Source organism: Babylonia areolata, chromosome 35 (genome assembly GCF_041734735.1).
Source record: "Babylonia areolata isolate BAREFJ2019XMU chromosome 35, ASM4173473v1, whole genome shotgun sequence".
NCBI classification, from domain to species: domain Eukaryota; kingdom Metazoa; phylum Mollusca; class Gastropoda; order Neogastropoda; family Buccinidae; genus Babylonia; species Babylonia areolata.
Window position 1 is genome coordinate 253,703 of NC_134910.1, and position 21,063 is coordinate 274,765.

A 21,063-nucleotide genomic window follows, 5' to 3' on the forward strand; every position below is an offset into this window, starting at 1 on the left:
TGTCACATGCACTACACATGCTTAATTTTATGTTGCATTGGTGTGTGTGTGGTAAATGTAATCACTGAAATTTGTATTTCACATGTGATCATTGCCCCATATGTATGCTGTGCTCAAAATTTGCATCTAGACTGCATTTTGATTATTCAAAATGACAATTCTTCTAAATACATATTGACACTGACTTTAGTTTATTACAGGTACTATCAAGCCATCAGTGGTTAATTTCTATTCTAGAAGTTCAGTCAGTTTCAGTATCTCAAGGGGGCGTCCCTGGATTCGAACAAATCCATATACACCACACCACATCTGCTAGGCAGATGCCTCACCAACACTGAACATAACCCAACACGCATCAGTCAGGCCTTGAGCGCATGCTCATATATGTGTACCTATCCGTGTGGATTTCTCTTACAGAATTTTGCTCTCATTGCCATGGGTTCTTTCTTAGTGTGCGAAGTGTGTGCTGCACACAGGACCTTAGTTTACCGTCCCATCTGAATGACTTGATGCTCAGTTTGATTTTCTAGTCAAACATGGGAGAAAGGGAAAGAGTGGGATTCGAACCCACACCCTCACAGACTCTTTGTATTGGCAGCTGAGCGTCTTAACCGTTCTGCCACCTTCCTGTTTAGCAATAAACACACACACACACACACAATGCAGGAGAGAAATTCATGTGCGGTCAAAGAAGCAGATTCAATGACCCTTCTTGTTTTTAAAATAAATCCAAGTTTTTGATCTTATTTTGGATTATTAATTAATAGCTCATTTGGTCTGTTGTTTAGATAGCTTGGTGGATCATTAATTAATAGCTCATTTGGTCTGTTGTTTAGATAGCATGGTGCCTGTTTTCTTTCCCAACATAGATGGATTAGCTGGTTCCTGTTTTCATCTGTTTCGTTCTGATTTTTTTGTTGGTCTCAGTTTTTGAAAAGCATGGTCTCTTCTTCAAATGACTTGTTTGCCGTTTTTCATTTAGTCAGTCCCTGTTTTCAATAGCTTACACCTTTTTCCCCACAACACAGTTGTCCCCAAAGTGCACATTAACCAAGTTATGTTCGGCGTTGTGGTGGTCTGTACACGGGAGTTAACTCTGACACAAGTCCCACACCGCAGATACAGGGGAGACAATCAGATGACAGTTGATGAGCCAAGCAAGAGATGACAGCCACTGCTGTAGCCTGAACACGGAAGGACAAATACACTGGTACACACGTTTGGCTATGTCAAGTACTTGCTTCATGTGTGTTTCTGTATGTATAAAGTATGTTTATGCATGTACGACTTTCTGTTGTCAGCTCCACAAGTTCCCTGTAAGGGGGGCAAGGAGGGAATGGGGGGCTGAATGTTCGTCTGCATTTATGGTCAATATTATAAACATCAGCTTTATCCATTAATAACTTTGTATATTCCCAGCAAATATGTTGTGATTTCGCTTGTAAACAAAGGAGCAAGTAACATCAACTTATCCATTTAATGAATTTTGCATGCCCCCAGCTGATGATATGTGGTGATTCTTGTTTCCGAACAATGAAATAAATGTATAATAACTTTTGTTTTTCAGTGAACAGATGCCTCAGCATCAAAGCTGCTGGATGACATCACAATGGTTATATTATATTATACTATGTTATATTATATCGGGTGTCCCCCAAAAAGTTAACCCGCCTTTTGACAAATATTTTCTCAGTGACAGAGGAACCAAATTCATTGAAAATTTTCACACAGTAACCTTAGGGTATTATCAGCAAGTCTGCAAAATATCTAAAATATCCAATTATACGAGTATTGTCAAATTCAAAACAGCATGTAAAAAAATCCAGTATCAGGAAAACTCACTTAGCTCAATGTGGCCTCCATGTTCCTCTACGACTAAACGAAGCCGTTTCTTCCAAGCAGAAATGCTTTTACGTATTTCTTCCACTGATATCTCTTCCCTTGACATAATTATCCTGTCCTTTGACGCCTGCTTGGTCAATTTGTCTCTTACTCCCTGGTAAACTTCTCCTTCAGAGTCCCACATGGCATAATCCATTGGGTTAGTCAGGACTTTGTGGAGGCCATTCATCCTTCTTGATGAATTCTGGTGTAGCTTCCTCCAGATGGGCCTGGGTTACCCTACTTGTGCGTGAAGGAGCCCCATCTTGCTGAAACACTGACGTAATTGTTTCTAGGATAAAGACGCCTACAATTCGGGAGAAGATTGTCATCCAATAACTGTATGTAGCTTTCACTATAAATCTTTGGCTCTATTAGTGTCAATAAAATGAATGTTTTTCCTTTTCATGATACTCCAGCTGAAACCATTATCTTTTTTTGAAAATCTATGTCTTATGATGAGGCAAGATGGCTGAATTTCTCGTTTCCGTTTCCCATAAATACGATCGTTTTGGCGATTTTTAACTATCTCTAACGTGAAGTTTTTTTCTCGTGTGTGAAAATGATCCTTTTCACATTAGTGACCGAGTAGCAGACATTCAAGTTACGGCAGTGAGTTTTTCTTTTCCGTGAAACATTTTGGTTCCTCCTTCATACCCGTACCCTCTTGAAGGGCTTCAGCTCCAGCTCTTTAGCCATTCTTTGCACAGACTTGCTCATTTGTAAATCGCTTGCAACTTCTCCAAGAGATTTGTGGTCCCTGGGTTCTCCTCCAGGGATTGAATCAGTTCAACACGGTCCTTGTTCTCCTCCAAACATGCAGTCTTGGGTCTCCCACTGCCAATTTTACGTGCTACTGACCCTGTAGTAAGGATTTTAACGTCTATTTTCAGTATCATCACTCTGCCCTTTGCCTGGAAATTCCTTTACGATCCTCCTTCCACCCCAGCCTTTCTCCTTGAAACAGTCATCAATGGTAACCTTATCACGTTCACTCATAGGCATGGCTGATCTTTCCAAACTGAAACTTTGGACAGAACTGATTTTGGATACAGACCACAATAAAAAAAAAATTTTTAAATCAATAGACTTGACACTCCGGCTATTTTTAGACCCACAGTGACAACACCTGGCAGCTGGCTTGAACATTGTCACATTGCAGAGCTCAGATCTGATTTTTTTTTTTTTTTTTTGACATGCGGTTTTAAAATTGACAATACTGGCAGGATTTGTGTCCGAACTATGGGATATTTTGCAGACTTGTCGATGAGAGCCTAAGGTTACAGTGTGAAACTTTTCAGTGAATTTGGGTTTTCTATCACTGAGAAAACACTTGTCAAAAAGCAGTTCACTTTTGGGGATATATATATATATATATAAACATATGTGTGTGTGTACTGTTGCACATAAATCACAATAAAAATTTTATGCTAATACAGTTTGAGGGACTTTAAAAACAGGGTCAACAAATAGTGATGGTCATTGGTAGTTTTTCTTCTTCCGAGTTTATGGGAAATTATTGATTGCGGTTTTTGGGGTGGGGCGGGGTTTCTTTATAGGTTGGCCAAATTATTTTATTCTTTGCTTATTGTAATTTATCTACTCATTGATTTGATTACATGTATTTGCTTTTGTATTTTTTTTCCCCTCAAGGGCCGACTTCAGAGCGTTGGGTTACGCTGCTGGGCAGGCATCTGCCTTGATGTGGTGTATAGGATTTGTCCCAACACGCGATGCCTCCTTGAGAACTGAAATGAACTTGGGGAGACTTAGCAGTGCTACTTTGAATTTTAAACTAAAGACAGAGGGACATGAAGTTGCACAATGATTTACTTCTGCAGAGTCCATGCATTGTCAGTCCAACCATTTGGTCAACAATAAGTGAAGTGAATGCTCAGCCTTGTTTTCAGTCTGGTCCAACCATTTGGTCAATAAGTGAAGTGAATGCTCAACTTTGTTTAGTCTCCACTCTGACACTGTCGGTTAGTTTTGTGTGCACATGTCTTGAAAGTGTCACTCCTCTGTGTATGTAATGAAGATGGGAATGTGCAGTTTATGTGGCAGTGTTTCAACCCCCTCCCACACCACCCCCCAATGACCCTGCCATACTGGCCCTGCACACATTGCTTCTTGTGGAACATGTGATGTCTGTGAGAGGTAGAAGCCATAAGTGTGGTGTGAAAAGTGAACCGAATGAATGACCATGTTCAAACCATGTATCTTGTCATATCAAAGGTATTTTGTACAGAAGAGAATAAGCATGAAAGGCAATATTTTTAAATCCTTATCTTTTTGGATGAAATTCAGCCTCAGAGCCTTACCACATACAGAACATGTGATTAAAAAGTAAACATTGAATACAAAACCTGTAACATGTTCTGACTATACATGTGCAGACCATGGACACAAGTAGGAATTATAAATCAAAAGTGAGGAAATCTACCTAAGTTGTGCATGCATCTGAAAGGTCAGTGCAGGACTGAATACACCAACTATTCTGATCTCTTTGTGGTGTTAAATTTGAAAGCTGTAATCTTCCCCCTCATCATTAACCAATGACTATACCATGTGACCAATAAATAATTTTTACAATGAACTGTTTTGATCATGGTGTTATTACCTACATGAATGGAATAAAATTTTATAAAAATCTGGCAAGATATTTACTCCAGCGGTTTCAAAATGCACTAAAGCAATACACAAAAAAGCATTCTCTAATCCAGACACAGACACCACTGTCAACACAGAGGAACTCCAGCACTGCTCTCACTGAACTTCATGCCATGTCTTGTTGGCAACATTCACAAAATGGAATGACTCAGATCCACAAATTTCTTCACACAGTCTTTTTTTTTATTTCACAGAAAGAATGGACGTTTCTCTAGTGTTGCTTTCTCCTGAATGAGCAACCTGCAACAGACAGAAAAATATTTAGCAAACTGAAGGACATGATCAACACACCAAAATTAAACATTCCACAAGAAAAAAAAAACATGAAAAAAAAATTTAAGCAGCATCAAAACTTGCATCATGAAAATGGGAGCGGTTCTCTGAATGGAGAGGAAAAGTCCCACAGTCAACATGTTGCAAGTCTTCTGACTGACAGCAGCTACAGTACATTATTATACAGTCCCACAGTCAACATGTTACAAGTCTTATGACTGACGGCAGCTACAGTACATTATTATACAGTCCCACAGTCAACATGTTAAAAGTATTCTGACTGACAGCAGCTACATTATGATACAGTCCCACAGTCAACATGTTACAAGTCTTCTGACATCCAAATGGAATTTAGTTAAGTGGACACCTTTATGTGGGTTTTATTTTATGTGCACCAGTTGCATCTGGTTTCACTCCCACACAAAAAAGACTAGTACCCAGACACCACGAGGTCTTGTACAAATTGAGTACAAACACTTTTTTTTAAACGAAATTTGGCCAAGCAGAGCAAACCAATAGGCCTAGTTTGCATCAGTTTGACATGGTACAGTATATGACACCAAATTCAAGATTATTTTATAGTTGGAAATTGTGTTTTCTCCACTGTAATGTTAAAACAAACACATACGCCCACAAACACACCACACCCAATATTAGAACACAAAAGCTCACTGTGAATATCTCAGCTTGAAGCTTTCATCTGGAGGATTTCATGGTAATAAGCACACCAAACTGAGGGTTTCAAGCTAAAATGCTAAGTTTTTTCTACACTTTTCTAACATAACCCTTCACTTCAGTTGATAAAACCAACATTCCTTTCGTCTTCTATCACGTTTTCACAGTTCATTATCGACACTGTAAGGAAAATAAAATTCTAGCCACCTCTTCTGTATAGCATGTCCTGGCGGTCATGTTGACAAACTCGCAGCTTTTTCGCTTTATTAAACGCAAAAAAAATGCATCAAAATCGAGCCAAAACTTGCTGAGACATTGCTTCCAACACTCAAGCCTACGCAAATGAGTGGCTTGACTGTTCATAATGCAACCGCCACTAAACCACATGTATCCAAGGTTGGAAGTGAAAGATAATCACCATTCCCACCACCACCACCACCAGATGCAGCCACTCTCCATTTTCAGAGGTAAACCTGCTGGTATCTTTTTACTTCCATATTGCACCAAACACCCAAATGAATTGTAGATCTTTAATATGCATGATTCACCATTTCATTTTGTTCACATCTATAGACACTAAGTTAATTCAGATCCTAGCCAATCTGTACAAGTATATTGTTCTAGAAGACCAGCTGTTTTCTAATTTGCAAGCCATGTTCACATACCAGTGGTGAGCAAGCATCAAGGGTAAGAAATACATGCTCGAAGAAAGAGGTGGAGTGTGACTATCTTGACCTTGTTGCAAAGTGGCTGACTATACCTTGCCATCCTTGCCACCAGGTGCAAGAAAAATGCCCCTTCCCAACCTGTCTGGCCACAACCTTGCATGAAAGAAAGGCAGCTGTCTCCCTCCTGACCCACCAGGACATAACCTAGGGCTTCAGACCTCCAAGACCACTCAGAGACTTCACCCATGTTCCTTTCTTTTCAATGATGGGACACCTGTCCTCATCACCACCACTGCAGTCACACTCTCTGCAAGCTGTATCACAGACAAGACAGAGGATTTCTGTTTCAGTCTGCAGAGATGCCAACCCCTGTAAAGTGTTTGTAAGAAACAATCAGGAAATCTGGTAGGAACATTTTGAATTTGGTTGGAATACTCCAACTCTGAGCCACATCAGCAGAGGAGCACACGCTGTTTGACGGTAACTTGATTCAGCCACCTTCTCTCTTGTTCGAGCAAACAATAAACCTGACTGGTTTACTCAATGCTGTTTCAATGTAAACACACACACGATACACTGAGCATCATCACGCAAGACCAAGTTTAGTAGTGACTGCCCTGGCCTCATGATGACTAAGTTTAGAGCGTCTGGGTAATGTTACAACAGGAAAGCATATGACCATGCTATGTTCTCGAAAATGAACTCATGTAACAATTTTGACCATGGTGTAACGTTGGAACAAACTGCGATAGAGCGTAACAAAATACGGCAAAATCGTACCAGTTGGCATCTCCGAGTCTGAAATCACTTACCTCCACAATTACTTGTTCAAGTGTCAGTCAGAAGTGTGCCACTTTCTAAATCTTCCCTCATACAGATGATTTCCAATTGTTGGAATAATCTAGACCTGTTACCAATGCTTTCCCCCCCTGAATAGACGAAAAACTGTTGTAGAGCTTACCTTCTGTGAGTCTGGCCTTGCCCCCAGTGGGCTGACACAGCACTGTGGAGCAGCCGACACACAGAACCACCGTCTGTGCATGGCTGAACACCGTGGTGATCTTGTAACAGCCTGCACACACACACACACACACACATTACCATCTGTCATATTGTACTGTGTCATAATTCCTCTGTGCAAATTCAGGCTACTCTCCCCATCATTCCCCCAACCCCTTCAATTTGTACAGCATCAACACTGAACCAAAACCCCTCGACTTCACACTATCATAATACTGACCTCCAAACATCAACACTTATTACTCACCCCCAAACACTGTTTTATAACACTGGCCCCCCATACATCCACTCATAACAGGGACCATACCCACAGTTATAACAGGGACCATACCCACAGTTATAACAGGGACCATATCCACACAGTTACACTGTTACAAGGACCATACCCACACTGTTATAACAGGGACCATATCCACACAGTTACACTGTTACAAGAACCATACCCACAGTTATAACAGGGACCATACCCACAGTTATAACAGGGACCATACCCACAGTTATAACAGGGACCATACCCACGCAGTTATAACAGGGACCATACCCACACTGTTACAATAACGACCATACCCACACTGTTATAACAGGGACCATACCCACTGTTACAACAGGGACCATTCCCACACTGTTACAACAGGGACCATACCCACACTGTTACAATAGGGACCATACCCACACTGTTACAACAGGGACCATACCCACACTGTTACAACAGGGACCATACCCACACTGTTACAACAGGGACCATACCCACAGTTACAACAGGGACCATACCCACTGTTACAACAGGGACCATACCCACAGTTATAACAGGGACCATACCCACACTGTTACAACAGGGACCATACCCACACTGTTACAACAGGGACCATACCCACACTGTTACAACAGGGACCATACCCACACTGTTACAACAGGGACCATACCCACACTGTTACAACAGGGACCATACCCACACTGTTACAACAAGGACCATACCCACACAGTTACAACAAGGACCATCTCCAGACTGTTACAACAGGGACCATACCCATACTGTTATAACGGGGACCATACCCAGTTACAACAAGGACCATACCCACAGTTACAACAGGGACCATACCCATACTGTTATAACGGGGACCATACCCACAGTTACAACAGGGACCATACCCACACAGTTACAACAGGGACCATACCCACAGTTATAACAGGGACCATACCCACAGTTACAACAGGGACCATACCCACAGTTACAACAGGGACCATACCCACAGTTACAACAGGGACCATACCCACACAGTTACAACAGGGACCATACCCACACTGTTACAACAGGGACCATATAACAGGGACCATACCCACACTGTTACAACAGGGACCATATAACAGGGACCATACCCACACTGTTACAACAGGGACCATACCCACAGTTATAACAGGGACCATACCCACACTGTTACAACAGGGACCATACCCACACTGTTACAAGGACCATACCCACACAGTTATAACAGGGACCATACCCACACAGTTACAACAGGGACCATACCCACAGTTACAACAGGGACCATACCCACAGTTACAACAGGGACCATACCCACAGTTACAACAGGGACCATACCCACACTGTTACAACAGGGACCATACCCACAGTTACAACAGGGACCATACCCACAGTTACAACAGGGACCATACCCACACAGTTATAACAGGGACCATACCCACACTGTTACAACAGGGACCATACCCACACTGTTATAACAGGGACCATACCCACAGTTACAACAGGGACCATACCCACACTGTTACAACAGGGACCATACCCACAGTTATAATAGGGACCATACCCACAGTTACAACAGGGACCATACCCACACTGTTATAACAGGGACCATACCCACAGTTATAACAGGGACCATACCCACAGTTACAACAGGGACCATACCCACACTGTTACAACAGGGACCATACCCACACTGTTATAACAGGGACCATACCCACAGTTATAACAGGGACCATACCCACACTGTTATAACAGGGACCATACCCACAGTTATAACGGGGACCATACCCACAGTTATAACAGGGACCATACCCACACTGTTACAACAGGGACCATACCCACAGTTATAACGGGGACCATACCCACAGTTATAACAGGGACCATACCCACACAGTTACAAGGACCATCTCCACACTGTTACAACAGGGACCATCTCCACACTGTTATAACAGGGACCATACCCACACTGTTACAACAGGGACCATTCCCACAGTTACAACAAGGACCATCTCCACACTGTTACAACAGGGACCATACCCACACTGTTACAACAAGGACCATCTCCACACTGTTACAACAAGGACCATCTCCACACTGTTACAACAGGGACCATACCCATACTGTTATAACGGGGACCATACCCTCACTGTTATAACAAAGACCCTCTTACATCCATACTGATATGACAAGTCTGTACATCCACTGTTACAATAAAGACCATCATTCCTCGACCCCCATTCCTAAACAATGTTGCAACAAAGACCCTACATCCACACTGTTATAACAAAGACCCTCACACATAACCTCCTTACATCCACACTCATAACGAAGACACAACCTCCCTACACACACTGTTGTAACAAAGACCCTCACACATAACCTCCCTGCACAGTTTTAAAACCCTCACACATAACCTACCAGGGCACTTGACGTCCATGAAGTACGAGTTAGGGCTTTGCACAAGGCGTTTCAGCTTGCATTTTCTCTTCTCCTCCTCCAGAGAGGGATGCAGCAGATCTTTCGCAAGCTGCAACAAACATCAATCATCACCATCCTTTTATCAACAAACATCAACCAACACCATCCATGTGTGTCAAACATCAATCACCATTTATTAACTAGTATCATCACCATCCATTTATCAGGGATTTTTTTTTCTTCTCCAGCTACACATACTGAGAAGTAAAAATAATCGATTTTGTTGTTGCTCATCACAGATCAAAACATAGATCAGTGGCAAGATGGGCCGACACCACGTACCAAGCCATAAATGTGGCAAATTGCAAAAAAAATTTCCAACCTTAGCCCTCTTTAGCATGGAGCACCCACCAGCACCCAATAAGAACTTGCAGTGCCATGACAAAGTGCACGGTAAAATTTCTGGGTTATGTGGTGGCCGCCCTGTTTTGTATATATGTGTGTGGGATTGGGGGGTGGGGAATATGGGCGTATGTGTGCTTGTACAAGTGTGCATGCGTATGTGTGCAGGGTAATTTGCATGTGCGTGCGTGTGTCTCGGGGTTTGTGTATGTTTATGTGTTTGTGCATTCGTATCTGTGAAACTGCATGTTTGATGCATTATCTGTTATGTGTGTGTGTGTGTGCGTATGTGTGTCTGCATGTTTTACATTTGCTTATTTATCATCAAAATGATCAATAGTCTTTAATTTTCTTTTTTTATTTTCTTTTTTCTTTTCTTTGTTTTTCTCAAGGCCTAAGCGCATTGGGTTATCCTGCCGGTCAGGTATCTGCTTGGCAGATGTGGTACAGCGTATATGGATTTGTCCGAATGCAGTGACGCTTCCTTGAGCTACTGATACTTTTACTGATACTGTAAATCCCTACATTGTATGCCTTACGTTATTTTGGAGTCTGGTATTATAATATTCATACATTTCATTACAATAATAATAGTAAACTGATCAGTTACTGCATCACAATTACTGGACTGAACCAGTGTAGGAGGATTCAGAGCATGAAGCGGATTACCTGTGTTCAAATTTTTGTTTTCCTGCCAATGTGAATCATTGGATTACCTCTATCATCAAAACCATGTGGTTCCTTCACTTTAGATAAGCATTTTTAGTAAATTGTTTTATCTGTCCACTGGTATGTGTTTTATGTTTGTAGGGCGAGTGGTTGATTTTTTTTTTTTTTTTTAATTGCTTAAAATAGAGCAATTTGAGGGGTAACCCAGTCACTTTGACTAGATTGAGTTAATAATAGCAAACTGGATCATAATTACTTGGGAGAGTTGGCCCAATGAGCATCTTGCCTACTCTAAAGATGGCATGGTTGGGGCAGTCACAACACTGGCACACTGTTCCATTTATTAAGGCCTCACTCAGTAAACATGGAACTGCGCACTTTCAGTCTACAATGCGATTTGTTTAACATCAGACTGTCCCTTCTTACTGCAGGTGATAGACTAATTTACTGTCAAACTGGTCCGAGATTTCAACAGAAAAATAAGTTTTAGGTACGAAAACCTTGAGATTTACTTCAGTCCACGACGCCGTTTTGGGTTTACTTTTTAAAACAATCACTTTCAAGTCATGATAGACACAACCAAAACTTTCGCCAATCTCTTTTTCAAATCTACTTCATGTAAACTGCAATAACATATAAAAGATACTCTTGCCAGCAAGTGCGGTATTGCTGGTTGGAAAACAGCCATTTCTATCCACGTGCCTGAATTCCGTCGCCATTTTGTTGACATTCGCTTTTTTTTTTTTCCTTGTCTTGGCTGCAGTGACGGACTATCAAAGTTATAAACAGACATACGTGTACAATTCGTCTCATCGATTCGTTTTCTATTGTAGTAACATATTCCTAAAATTACCGTCATATGGATAAAACCTGGGAGAATATCAATCCAGAAGCGGAGTCGTACGTGACTAAAATTGCACTGCCACTGTTGGACCAATGTTGGACCACTGGCCTTACTTCGTTATAAAATGTATTTGTCTCTTTCTCGTAAAGACTTTTTCCATTAAAATATATCTGAACAGCTACATGGAAACCATGTACATAACGCCGACTTAAACCTATTCGCCTACAAACAGAAATAGAGTTAAAATTTGGAAAACTGTGTGGACTACTCACAGGCATGTTGTCGTCTTTGCAGCGGAGTCAGTAAAGGAAGAACGCGTGCGGGGTTTTCATGTGGTCTGACAGGGCGGACTGACCGAAACTGCGCATGCTCAGGAAATTTCACCACATCTCGCAATTTTCGGATTTCATGTCCAAAATGAAATCTGAAATAAATTTTCAAAAATAATGTAACTCACCAAAACTAAATTCGTCACTAAGATACATAACGACAAAGTTACCAAAAATTAAAAGTGTTCACAACTAGACAAAAACAAACGCAGTTTATGAAATTATTTCCCTTTGTAATTTTGGTTTCGGTTTCAAAAAACAAAAACAAAAAGAACGAAACGAAAGAAACAAAAACACCATGAACAAATCGGAAAATAATAAGTATCGTTGCACAGCAGTGCAAATCATTGTGCAAGACATATGTGTTGGCTTAGTGTGGTGACATAAACTGGTCTAAAAATAGAATTTGTCGATCAGTGGGTGACATTATTTTTCGGATGTGTTTTTGCCACAAACTCCACGAACGATTCACGGACGTATATATTACAAGTCCGTTGAATGTATACGTCCGTGCACGAACTCCCGCTGGGCTCACAAAGAACCACAAAAGCTCTGCCGTGTGTATTTTCCACACTGTGTTTGTGGGAAACAGAGACAGAGACAGACAGAGTGAGAGAGGGGAATTAAGTGAGACGAAGGCAAACAAGACAGTCGATGGTGGATTTAAATCAATTGGAACTGACCAAATAATCACAAATATGAATATACAAACATGGATTCTGCACACTCACTAATGTGGTGTCTGCACAGAAAAAAAATTATTTAGCTCTCGCACAAGCACACACACAAGCACACACACAAACACACACAGATGCAAAGACAGACAAGCAGGTGGACATGACAGACTGAGAAGAAACCTGAACCCACGAATCGTCTAAAAGAATGGATTTAAGGTGTCTTCTGCTAAACGTTACCACACTAACACCCTATAGAGTGTTGAGCGCAACCCCCCACCCCACCCACCCCACCCTACAGAGTGTTGAGAGCAACCCCCACCCCCTGTTGAGTGTTGAGAGCCACCCCACCCCCTGTTGAGTGTTGAGAGCCACCCCACCCCCTGTTGAGCGTTGAGAGCCACCCCCACCCCCTCCCCCTGTAGAGTGTTGAGAGCCACCCCCTCCCCCTTTAGAGTGTTGAGAGCCACCCCCACCCCCTGTAGAGTGTTGAGAGCCACCCCCACCCCCTCCCCCTGTAGAGTGTTGAGAGCCACCCCCACCCCCTGTAGAGTGTTGAGAGCCACCCCCACCCCCTCCCCCTGTAGAGTGTTGAGAGCCACACACCCCCACCCCCTGTAGAGTGTTGAGAGCCACACACCCCCACCCCCTGTAGAGTGTTGAGAGCCACACACCCCCACCCCCTGTAGAGTGTTGAGAGCCACCCCCACCCCTGTAGAGTGTTGGGAGCCACCCCCACCCCCACCCCCTGTAGAGTGTTGAGAGCCACACACCCCCACCCCCTGTAGAGTGTTGAGAGCCACCCCCACCCCCACCCCCTGTAGAGTGTTGAGAGCCACACACCCCCACCCCCTGTAGAGTGTTGAGAGTCACCCCCACCCCCACCCCCTGTAGAGTGTTGAGAGCCACCCCCACCCCCACCCCCTGTAGAGTGTTGAGAGTCACCCCCACCCCCACCCCCTGTAGAGTGTTGAGAGCCACCCCCACCCCCTGTAGAGTGTTGAGAGCCACCCCCACCCCCACCCCTGTAGAGTGTTGAGAGCCACCCCCACCCCCTGTAGAGTGTTGAGAGCCACCCCCACCCCCACCCCTGTAGAATGTTGAGAGCCACCCCCACCCCCACCCCCTGTAGAGTGTTGAGAGCCACCCCCACCCCCACCCCCTGTAGAGTGTTGAGAGCCACCCCCACCCCCACCCCTGTAGAGTGTTGAGAGCCACCCCCACCCCCTGTAGAGTGAGAGCCACCCCCACCCCCACCCCCTGTAGAGTGTTGAGAGCCACCCCCACCCCCACCCCCTGTAGAGTGTTAAGAGCCACCCCCACCCCCTGTAGAGTGCTGAGAGTCACCCCCACCCCCACCCCCTGTAGAGTGAGAGCCACCCCCACCCCCACCCCCTGTAGAGTGTTGAGAGCCACCCCCACACCCCACCCCCTGTAGAGTGTTGAGAGCCACCCCCCACCCCCTGTAGAGTGTTGAGAGCCACCCCCACACCCCACCCCCTGTAGAGTGTTGAGAGCCACCCCCACCCCCTCCCCCTGTAGAGTGTTGAGAGCCCCTCCCCCCCCCACCCCCTGTAGAGTGTTGAGAGCCACCCCCACCCCCTGTAGAGTGTTGAGAGCCACCCCCACCCCCACCCCCTGTAGAGTGCTGAGAGTCACCCCCACCCCCACCCCCTGTAGAGTGTTGAGAGCCACCCCCACCCCCACCCCCTGTAGAGTGTTGAGAGCCACCCCCACCCCCACCCCCTGTAGAGTGTTGAGAGACACCCCCACCCCCTGTAGAGTGTTGAGAGCCACCCCCCCACCCCCTGTAGAGTGTTGAGAGACACCCCCACCCCCACCCCCTGTAGAGTGTTGAGAGACACCCCCACCCCCTGTAGAGTGTTGAGAGCCACCCCCCCACCCCCTGTAGAGTGTTGAGAGCCACCCCCCCACCCCCTGTAGAGTGTTGAGAGCCACCCCCCCACCCCCACCCCCTGTAGAGTGTTGAGAGCCACCCCCACACCCCACCCCCTGTAGAGTGTTGAGAGCCACCCCCACCCCCACCCCTGTAGAGTGTTGAGAGCCACCCCCACCCCCACCCCTGTAGAGTGTTGAGAGACACCCCCACACCCCACCCCCTGTAGAGTGTTGAGAGACACCCCCACCCCCACCCCCTGTAGAGTGTTGAGAGCCACACACCCCCACCCCCTGTAGAGTGTTGAGAGACACCCCCACCCCCACCCCCTGTAGAGTGTTGAGAGCCACCCCCACCCCCTGTAGAGTGTTGAGAGCCACCCCCACCCCCTGTAGAGTGTTGAGAGCCACACACACCCCACCCCCTGTAGAGTGTTGAGAGCCACCCCCCACCCCCTGTAGAGTGTTGAGAGCCACCCCCACACCCCACCCCCTGTAGAGTGTTGAGAGCCACCCCCACACCCCACCCCCTGTAGAGTGTTGAGAGCCACCCCCACCCCCTCCCCCTGTAGAGTGTTGAGAGCCCCTCCCCCCCCCACCCCCTGTAGAGTGTTGAGAGCCACCCCCACCCCCCCACCCCTGTAGTGTTGAGATCCACCCCCACCCCCCCACCCCCTGTAGAGTGTTGAGAGCCACCATCCCCCACCCCCCCCACCCCCATAGAGTGTTGAGAGCCACCCCCACCCCCTGTAGAGTGTTGAGAGCCACCCCCCCACCCCCACCCCCTGTAGAGTGTTGAGAGCCACCCCCACCCCCACCCCCTGTAGAGTGTTGAGAGCCACCCCCACCCCCACCCCCTGTAGAGTGTTGAGAGCCACCCCCACCCCCCACCCCATGTAGAGTGTTGAGAGCCACCCCCACCCCCACCCCCTGTAGAGTGTTGAGAGCCACCCCCACCCCCTGTAGAGTGTTGAGAGCCACCCCCACCCCCCACCCCCACAGAATGTTGAGAGCCACCCCCCACCCCCCACCCCCCTGTAGAGTGTCCTGTCACAGCTTGCACATTTGTCTCCCTTTTCTCTGTCCACAATGCATACAGACAAGGGCATGTAAACCCACACTTCAGACCAAAAAAAATTTTTATTTTTCCTTACACATGCACACCATAAACATGCGTAACATAAATCCCTTAAACATACATAATAACACATAATCATATTACTTGCACACACGCATGCTCTCACACAGGTTTGCTAGTTTTGTAGTAGAGGCGTTGACTGCAGCAAGAGATTCATGACCATGTCAGACCTCTGATGGCAGAGATTTGTTCAGGATGTTCATGACCAAGTCTGACTACTGACGGCAGACTGCAGAGATTTGTTCAGCATGTTCATGACCATGTCAAACCACTGACGGCAGAGATTTGTTCAGGATGTTCACGACCAAGTCAGACCACTGATGGCAGAGATTTGTTCAGGATGTTCATGACCAAGTCAGACCACTGACTGTAGATATTTGTTCAGGATGTTCATGACCAAGTCAGACCACTGACTGTAGATATTTGTTCAGGATGTTCATGACCAAGTGAGACCACTGACGGCAGAGATTTGTTCAGGATGTTCATGACCATGTCAAACCACTGACGGCAGAGATTTGTTCAGGATGTTCATGACCATGTCAAACCACTGACTGTAGATATTTGTTCAGGATGTTCATGACCAAGTCAGACCACTGACTGTAGATATTTGTTCAGGATGTTCATGACCAAGTCAGACCACTGACTGTAGATATTTGTTCAGGATGTTCATGACCAAGTCAGACCACTGACTGTAGATATTTGTTCAGGATGTTCATGACCAAGTCAGACCACTGACTGTAGATATTTGTTCAGGATGTTCATGACCAAGTGAGACCACTGACGGCAGAGATTTGTTCAGGATGTTCATGACCAAGTGAGACCACTGACGGCAGAGATTTGTTCAGGATGTTCATGACTAAGTCAGACCACTGACTGTAGAGATTTGTTCAGGATGTTCATGACCAAGTCAGACCACTGACTGTAGAGATTTGTTCAGGATGTTCATGACCAAGTCAGACCACTGACGGCAGACTGCAGAGATTTGCGAATGACGGAGGAGTGGACACTGGTGATGGTGTGAAGCGAGGGAGCATGGGAAGGACTGATCTGAAACACACAGTTGATTGATCTGGGTCAACGCCTGTCAAGTCACTTTGCTTTCAACAATTTTCATTCAAAGAAACATCATAGCGTGAGCACAATACACAAAAAACAACAACATAGCGTGAGCACAATACACAAAAAGAAACATCATAGCGTGAGCACAGTACACAAAAAGAAACATCATAGCGTGAGCACAGTACACAAAAAGAAACATCATAGCGTGAGCACAGTACACAAAAAGAAACATCATAGCGTGAGCACAGTACACAAAAAGAAACATCATAGCGTGAGCACAGTACACAAAAAGAAACATCATAGCGTGAGCACAATACACAAAAAGAAACATCATAGCGTGAGCACAGTGCACAAAAAGAAACATCTTAGCGTGAGCACAGTACACAAAAAGAAACATCATAGCGTGAGCACAATACACAAAAAGAAACATCATAGCGTGAGCACAATACACAAAAAGAAACATCATAGCGTGAGCACAGTACACAAAAAGAAACATCATAGCGTGAGCACAGTACACAAAAAGAAACATCATAGCGTGAGCACAGTACACAAAACGCCTGGGAAGTGCATCATGCATGGCTGATTCAAGCCCCTCCCAAGGTCAAGTCACTTTCTTGTCCCTAAAGCATCTCCACTGATCACATTGTTTCTGCCACAAGAAACTCCCTAAAGTATCTCCACTGATCACATTGTTTCTGCCACAAGAAACTCCCTAAAGCATCTCCACTGATCACATTGTTTCTGCCACAAGAAACTCCCTAAAGCATCTCCACTGATCACATTGTTTCTGCCACAAGAAACTCCCTGAAGCATCTCCACTGATCACATTGTTTCTGCCACAAGAAACTCCCTGAAGCATCTCCACTGATCACATTGTTTCTGCCACAAGAAACTCCCTAAAGCATCTCCACTGATCACATTGTTTCTGCCACAAGAAACTCCCTAAAGCATCTCCACTGATCACATTGTTTCTGCCACAAGAAACTCCCTAAAGCATCTCCACTGATCACATTGTTTCTGCCACAAGAAACTCCCTGAAGCATCTCCACTGATCACATTGTTTCTGCCACAAGAAACTCCCTAAAGCATCTCCACTGATCACATTGTTTCTGCCACAAGAAACTCCCTAAAGCATCTCCACTGATCACATTGTTTCTGCCACAAGAAACTCCCTGAAGCATCTCCACTGATCACATTGTTTCTGCCACAAGAAACTCCCTGAAGCATCTCCACTGATCACATTGTTTCTGCCACAAGAAACTCCCTAAAGCATCTCCACTGATCACATTGTTTCTGCCACAAGAAACTCCCTAAAGCATCTCCACTGATCACATTGTTTCTGCCACAAGAAACTCCCTAAAGCATCTCCACTGATCACATTGTTTCTGCCACAAGAAACTCCCTGAAGCATCTCCACTGATCACATTGTTTCTGCCACAAGAAACTCCCTAAAGCATCTCCACTGATCACATTGTTTCTGCCACAAGAAACTCCCTAAAGCATCTCCACTGATCACATTGTTTCTGCCACAAGAAACTCCCTGAAGCATCTCCACTGATCACATTGTTTCTGCCACAAGAAACTCCCTAAAGCATCTCCACTGATCACATTGTTTCTGCCACAAGAAACTACCTAAAGTATCTCCACTGATCACATTGTTTCTGCCACAAGAAACTGCCTAAAGCATCTCCACTGATCACATTGTTTCTGCCACAAGAAACTGCCTAAAGCATCTCCACTGAGCACATTGTTTCTGCCACAAGAAACTCCCTAAAGTATCTCCACTGATCACATTGTTTCTGCCACAAGAAACTGCCTAAAGCATCTCCACTGATCACATTGTTTCTGCCACAAGAAACTACCTAAAGTATCTCCACTGATCACATTGTTTCTGCCACAAGAAACTACCTAAAGTATCTCCACTGATCACATTGTTTCTGCCACAAGAAACTCCACTGATCACATTGTTTCTGCCACAAGAAACTGCCTAAAGCATCTCCACTGATCACACTGTTTCTGCCACAAGAAACTGCCTAAAGCATCTCCACTGATCACACTGTTTCTGCCACAAGAAACTGCCTAAAGCATCTCCACTGATCACACTGTTTCTGCCACAAGAAACTGCCTAAAGCATCTCCACTGAGCACATTGTTTCTGCCACAAGAAACTGCCTAAAGCATCTCCACTGATCACATTGTTTCTGCCACAAGAAACTGCCTAAAGCATCTCCACTGAGCACATTGTTTCTGCCACAAGAAACTGCCTAAAGCATCTCCACTGATCACATTGTTTCTGCCACAAGAAACACACACAGTTCCTGTCATATGACATGTATCTAACACCGCAGTTCAGCTGATACGACATCCACAGTATCCGACACAGTAATCCCACCATTTCTGACAAAACAAACATCCTTCACGTCATGACTTGAACAAAGGCTGTGAGGAAAATGAAATTCAGCGATCAGTATTTGTCCAAATCCCAAATAAAGCCAGTTTGGGGACTGGTGAGAAATTTGTGTTCACAAACACAGACATTGTGCATCTGTGTCGCCAGTATTTTCTTTTCGTTAAACAACCTGATCACAGTTCACACACATGTACACGCACATGCAGGAACACACACACACATATACACACACACAAACACACACACACACACTCACCATCACACACATACATGATCTAAAACCCATATATACAAACACACAATCACATACAATGCACAAAATAAAATATCTACTAACAGATGACCAGATTTTTTTTTAATAAAGTTTTACTATACCCCAAGAAAACTGAACATAACAATTATCTAAACAAAATTTGTATCATACTGTATTTTCTGTGTTGTGTAAGTGTTGTGTTGTACTATATTGTACTGGAATGTATTGTAATGTATTTACTGTACTGTGCTGTATTATACTGAAATGTACTTTCTGTATGGTATTGTACTGTATTCCACTATATCATACTGTATTGTACTGTATTGTGTTGTACTGTATTGTATTGTATTGTACTGTGTGTGTTGTGTTGTATTGTACTGTATTGTATTGTACTGTGTTGTACTGTATTGTGTTGTATTGTACTGTACTGTTGTGTTGTACTGTATTGTGTTGTATTGTACTGTTGTATTGTGTTGTTCTGTATTGTGTTGTATTGTCCTGTACTGTGTTGTATTGTACTGTATTGTGTTGTACTGTGTTGTATTGTGCTGAATTATATTACACTGTACTGTTGTATTATACTGTGTTGTATTGTACTGTGTAGTACTGTTGTATTGTCCTGTACTGTGTTGTATTGTACTGTATTGTGTTGTACTGTGTTGTATTGTGCTGAATTATATTACACTGTACTGTTGTATTATACTGTGTTGTATTGTACTGTGTAGTACTGTTGTATTGTCCTGTACTGTGTTGTATTGTACTGTATTGTGTTGTACTGTGTTGTATTGTGCTGAATTATATTACACTGTACTGTTGTATTATACTGTGTTGTATTGTACTGTGTAGTACTGTTGTATTGTCCTGTACTGTGTTGTACTGTATTCTATTGTAGTGTACAGTGTTGTACTGTATTCTATTGAGTGTACTGTGTTGTACTGTATTCTACTGTAGTGTACAGTGTTGTACTGTATTCTATTGTAGTGTACTGTGTTGTATTGTACTGTGTTGTACTGTACTGTGTTGTACTGTATTCTATTGCAGTGTACTGTGTTGTACTGTATTCTATTGAGTGTACTGTGTTGTACTGTATTCTATTGCAGTGTACTGTGTTGTACTGTATTCTATTGCAGTGTACTGTGTTGTACTGTATTCTATTGTAGTGTGTTGTGTTGTGTTGTGTTGCCACTGTCCCTTGATCACACACAGACACAGCAGAAAGAATACATCTCCACCCACTTTCTTTTTCTGCCTGCAAGTGTCTGTTTTCCTGTCAAAAGGGATTTTTGTTGCCCTGGGTTCTTTTATGTGTGCCAAGTGCGTGCAACATACAGGACCTCGGTTCATCATCTCATCTAAATGACTAGCGTCCAAACCACCACTCAAGTTCAAGAGGAGGGTGAGAAAACAGTGACGAGTGTGGAATTGGAATCTCTCAGATTCCCTGGCTTTCACCCCCCCTCACACACCCCCTCCCCCCAGCCACCATAACACCTCTCAGATTCTTTGGTTTCCCAGGCAGGTGT

At 44.3% G+C, this 21,063-nt stretch overlaps 2 protein-coding genes across 3 annotated transcripts in view; both read right to left on the bottom strand.

Annotated features, from left to right (window-relative positions):
* Window positions 1-4,712: 4,712 nt before the first annotated feature.
* On the bottom strand, window positions 4,713-12,198 carry LOC143277908 (small ribosomal subunit protein eS27-like). Its single transcript, XM_076582878.1, has 4 exons — window positions 12,055-12,198; window positions 9,868-9,976; window positions 7,129-7,239; window positions 4,713-4,791 (listed from the first exon to the last, which is right to left on the bottom strand). The coding sequence occupies exons 1-4, from the start codon at window positions 12,058-12,060 to the stop codon at window positions 4,763-4,765; spliced, it is 255 nt and encodes an 84-aa protein (XP_076438993.1). The 5' UTR covers window positions 12,061-12,198; the 3' UTR covers window positions 4,713-4,762.
* A 3,628-nt stretch (window positions 12,199-15,826) lies between these two features.
* LOC143277904 (uncharacterized) overlaps window positions 15,827-21,063 on the bottom strand; it is a 29,135-nt gene continuing 23,898 nt past the window's right edge. For both annotated transcript variants that reach the window (XM_076582872.1, XM_076582871.1), the window contains exon 10: window positions 15,827-16,866. In XM_076582872.1, the coding sequence (XP_076438987.1) occupies window positions 16,762-16,866 (105 nt within the window). In that variant the 3' untranslated portion in view covers window positions 15,827-16,761. The remainder of the gene's footprint in view (window positions 16,867-21,063) is intronic.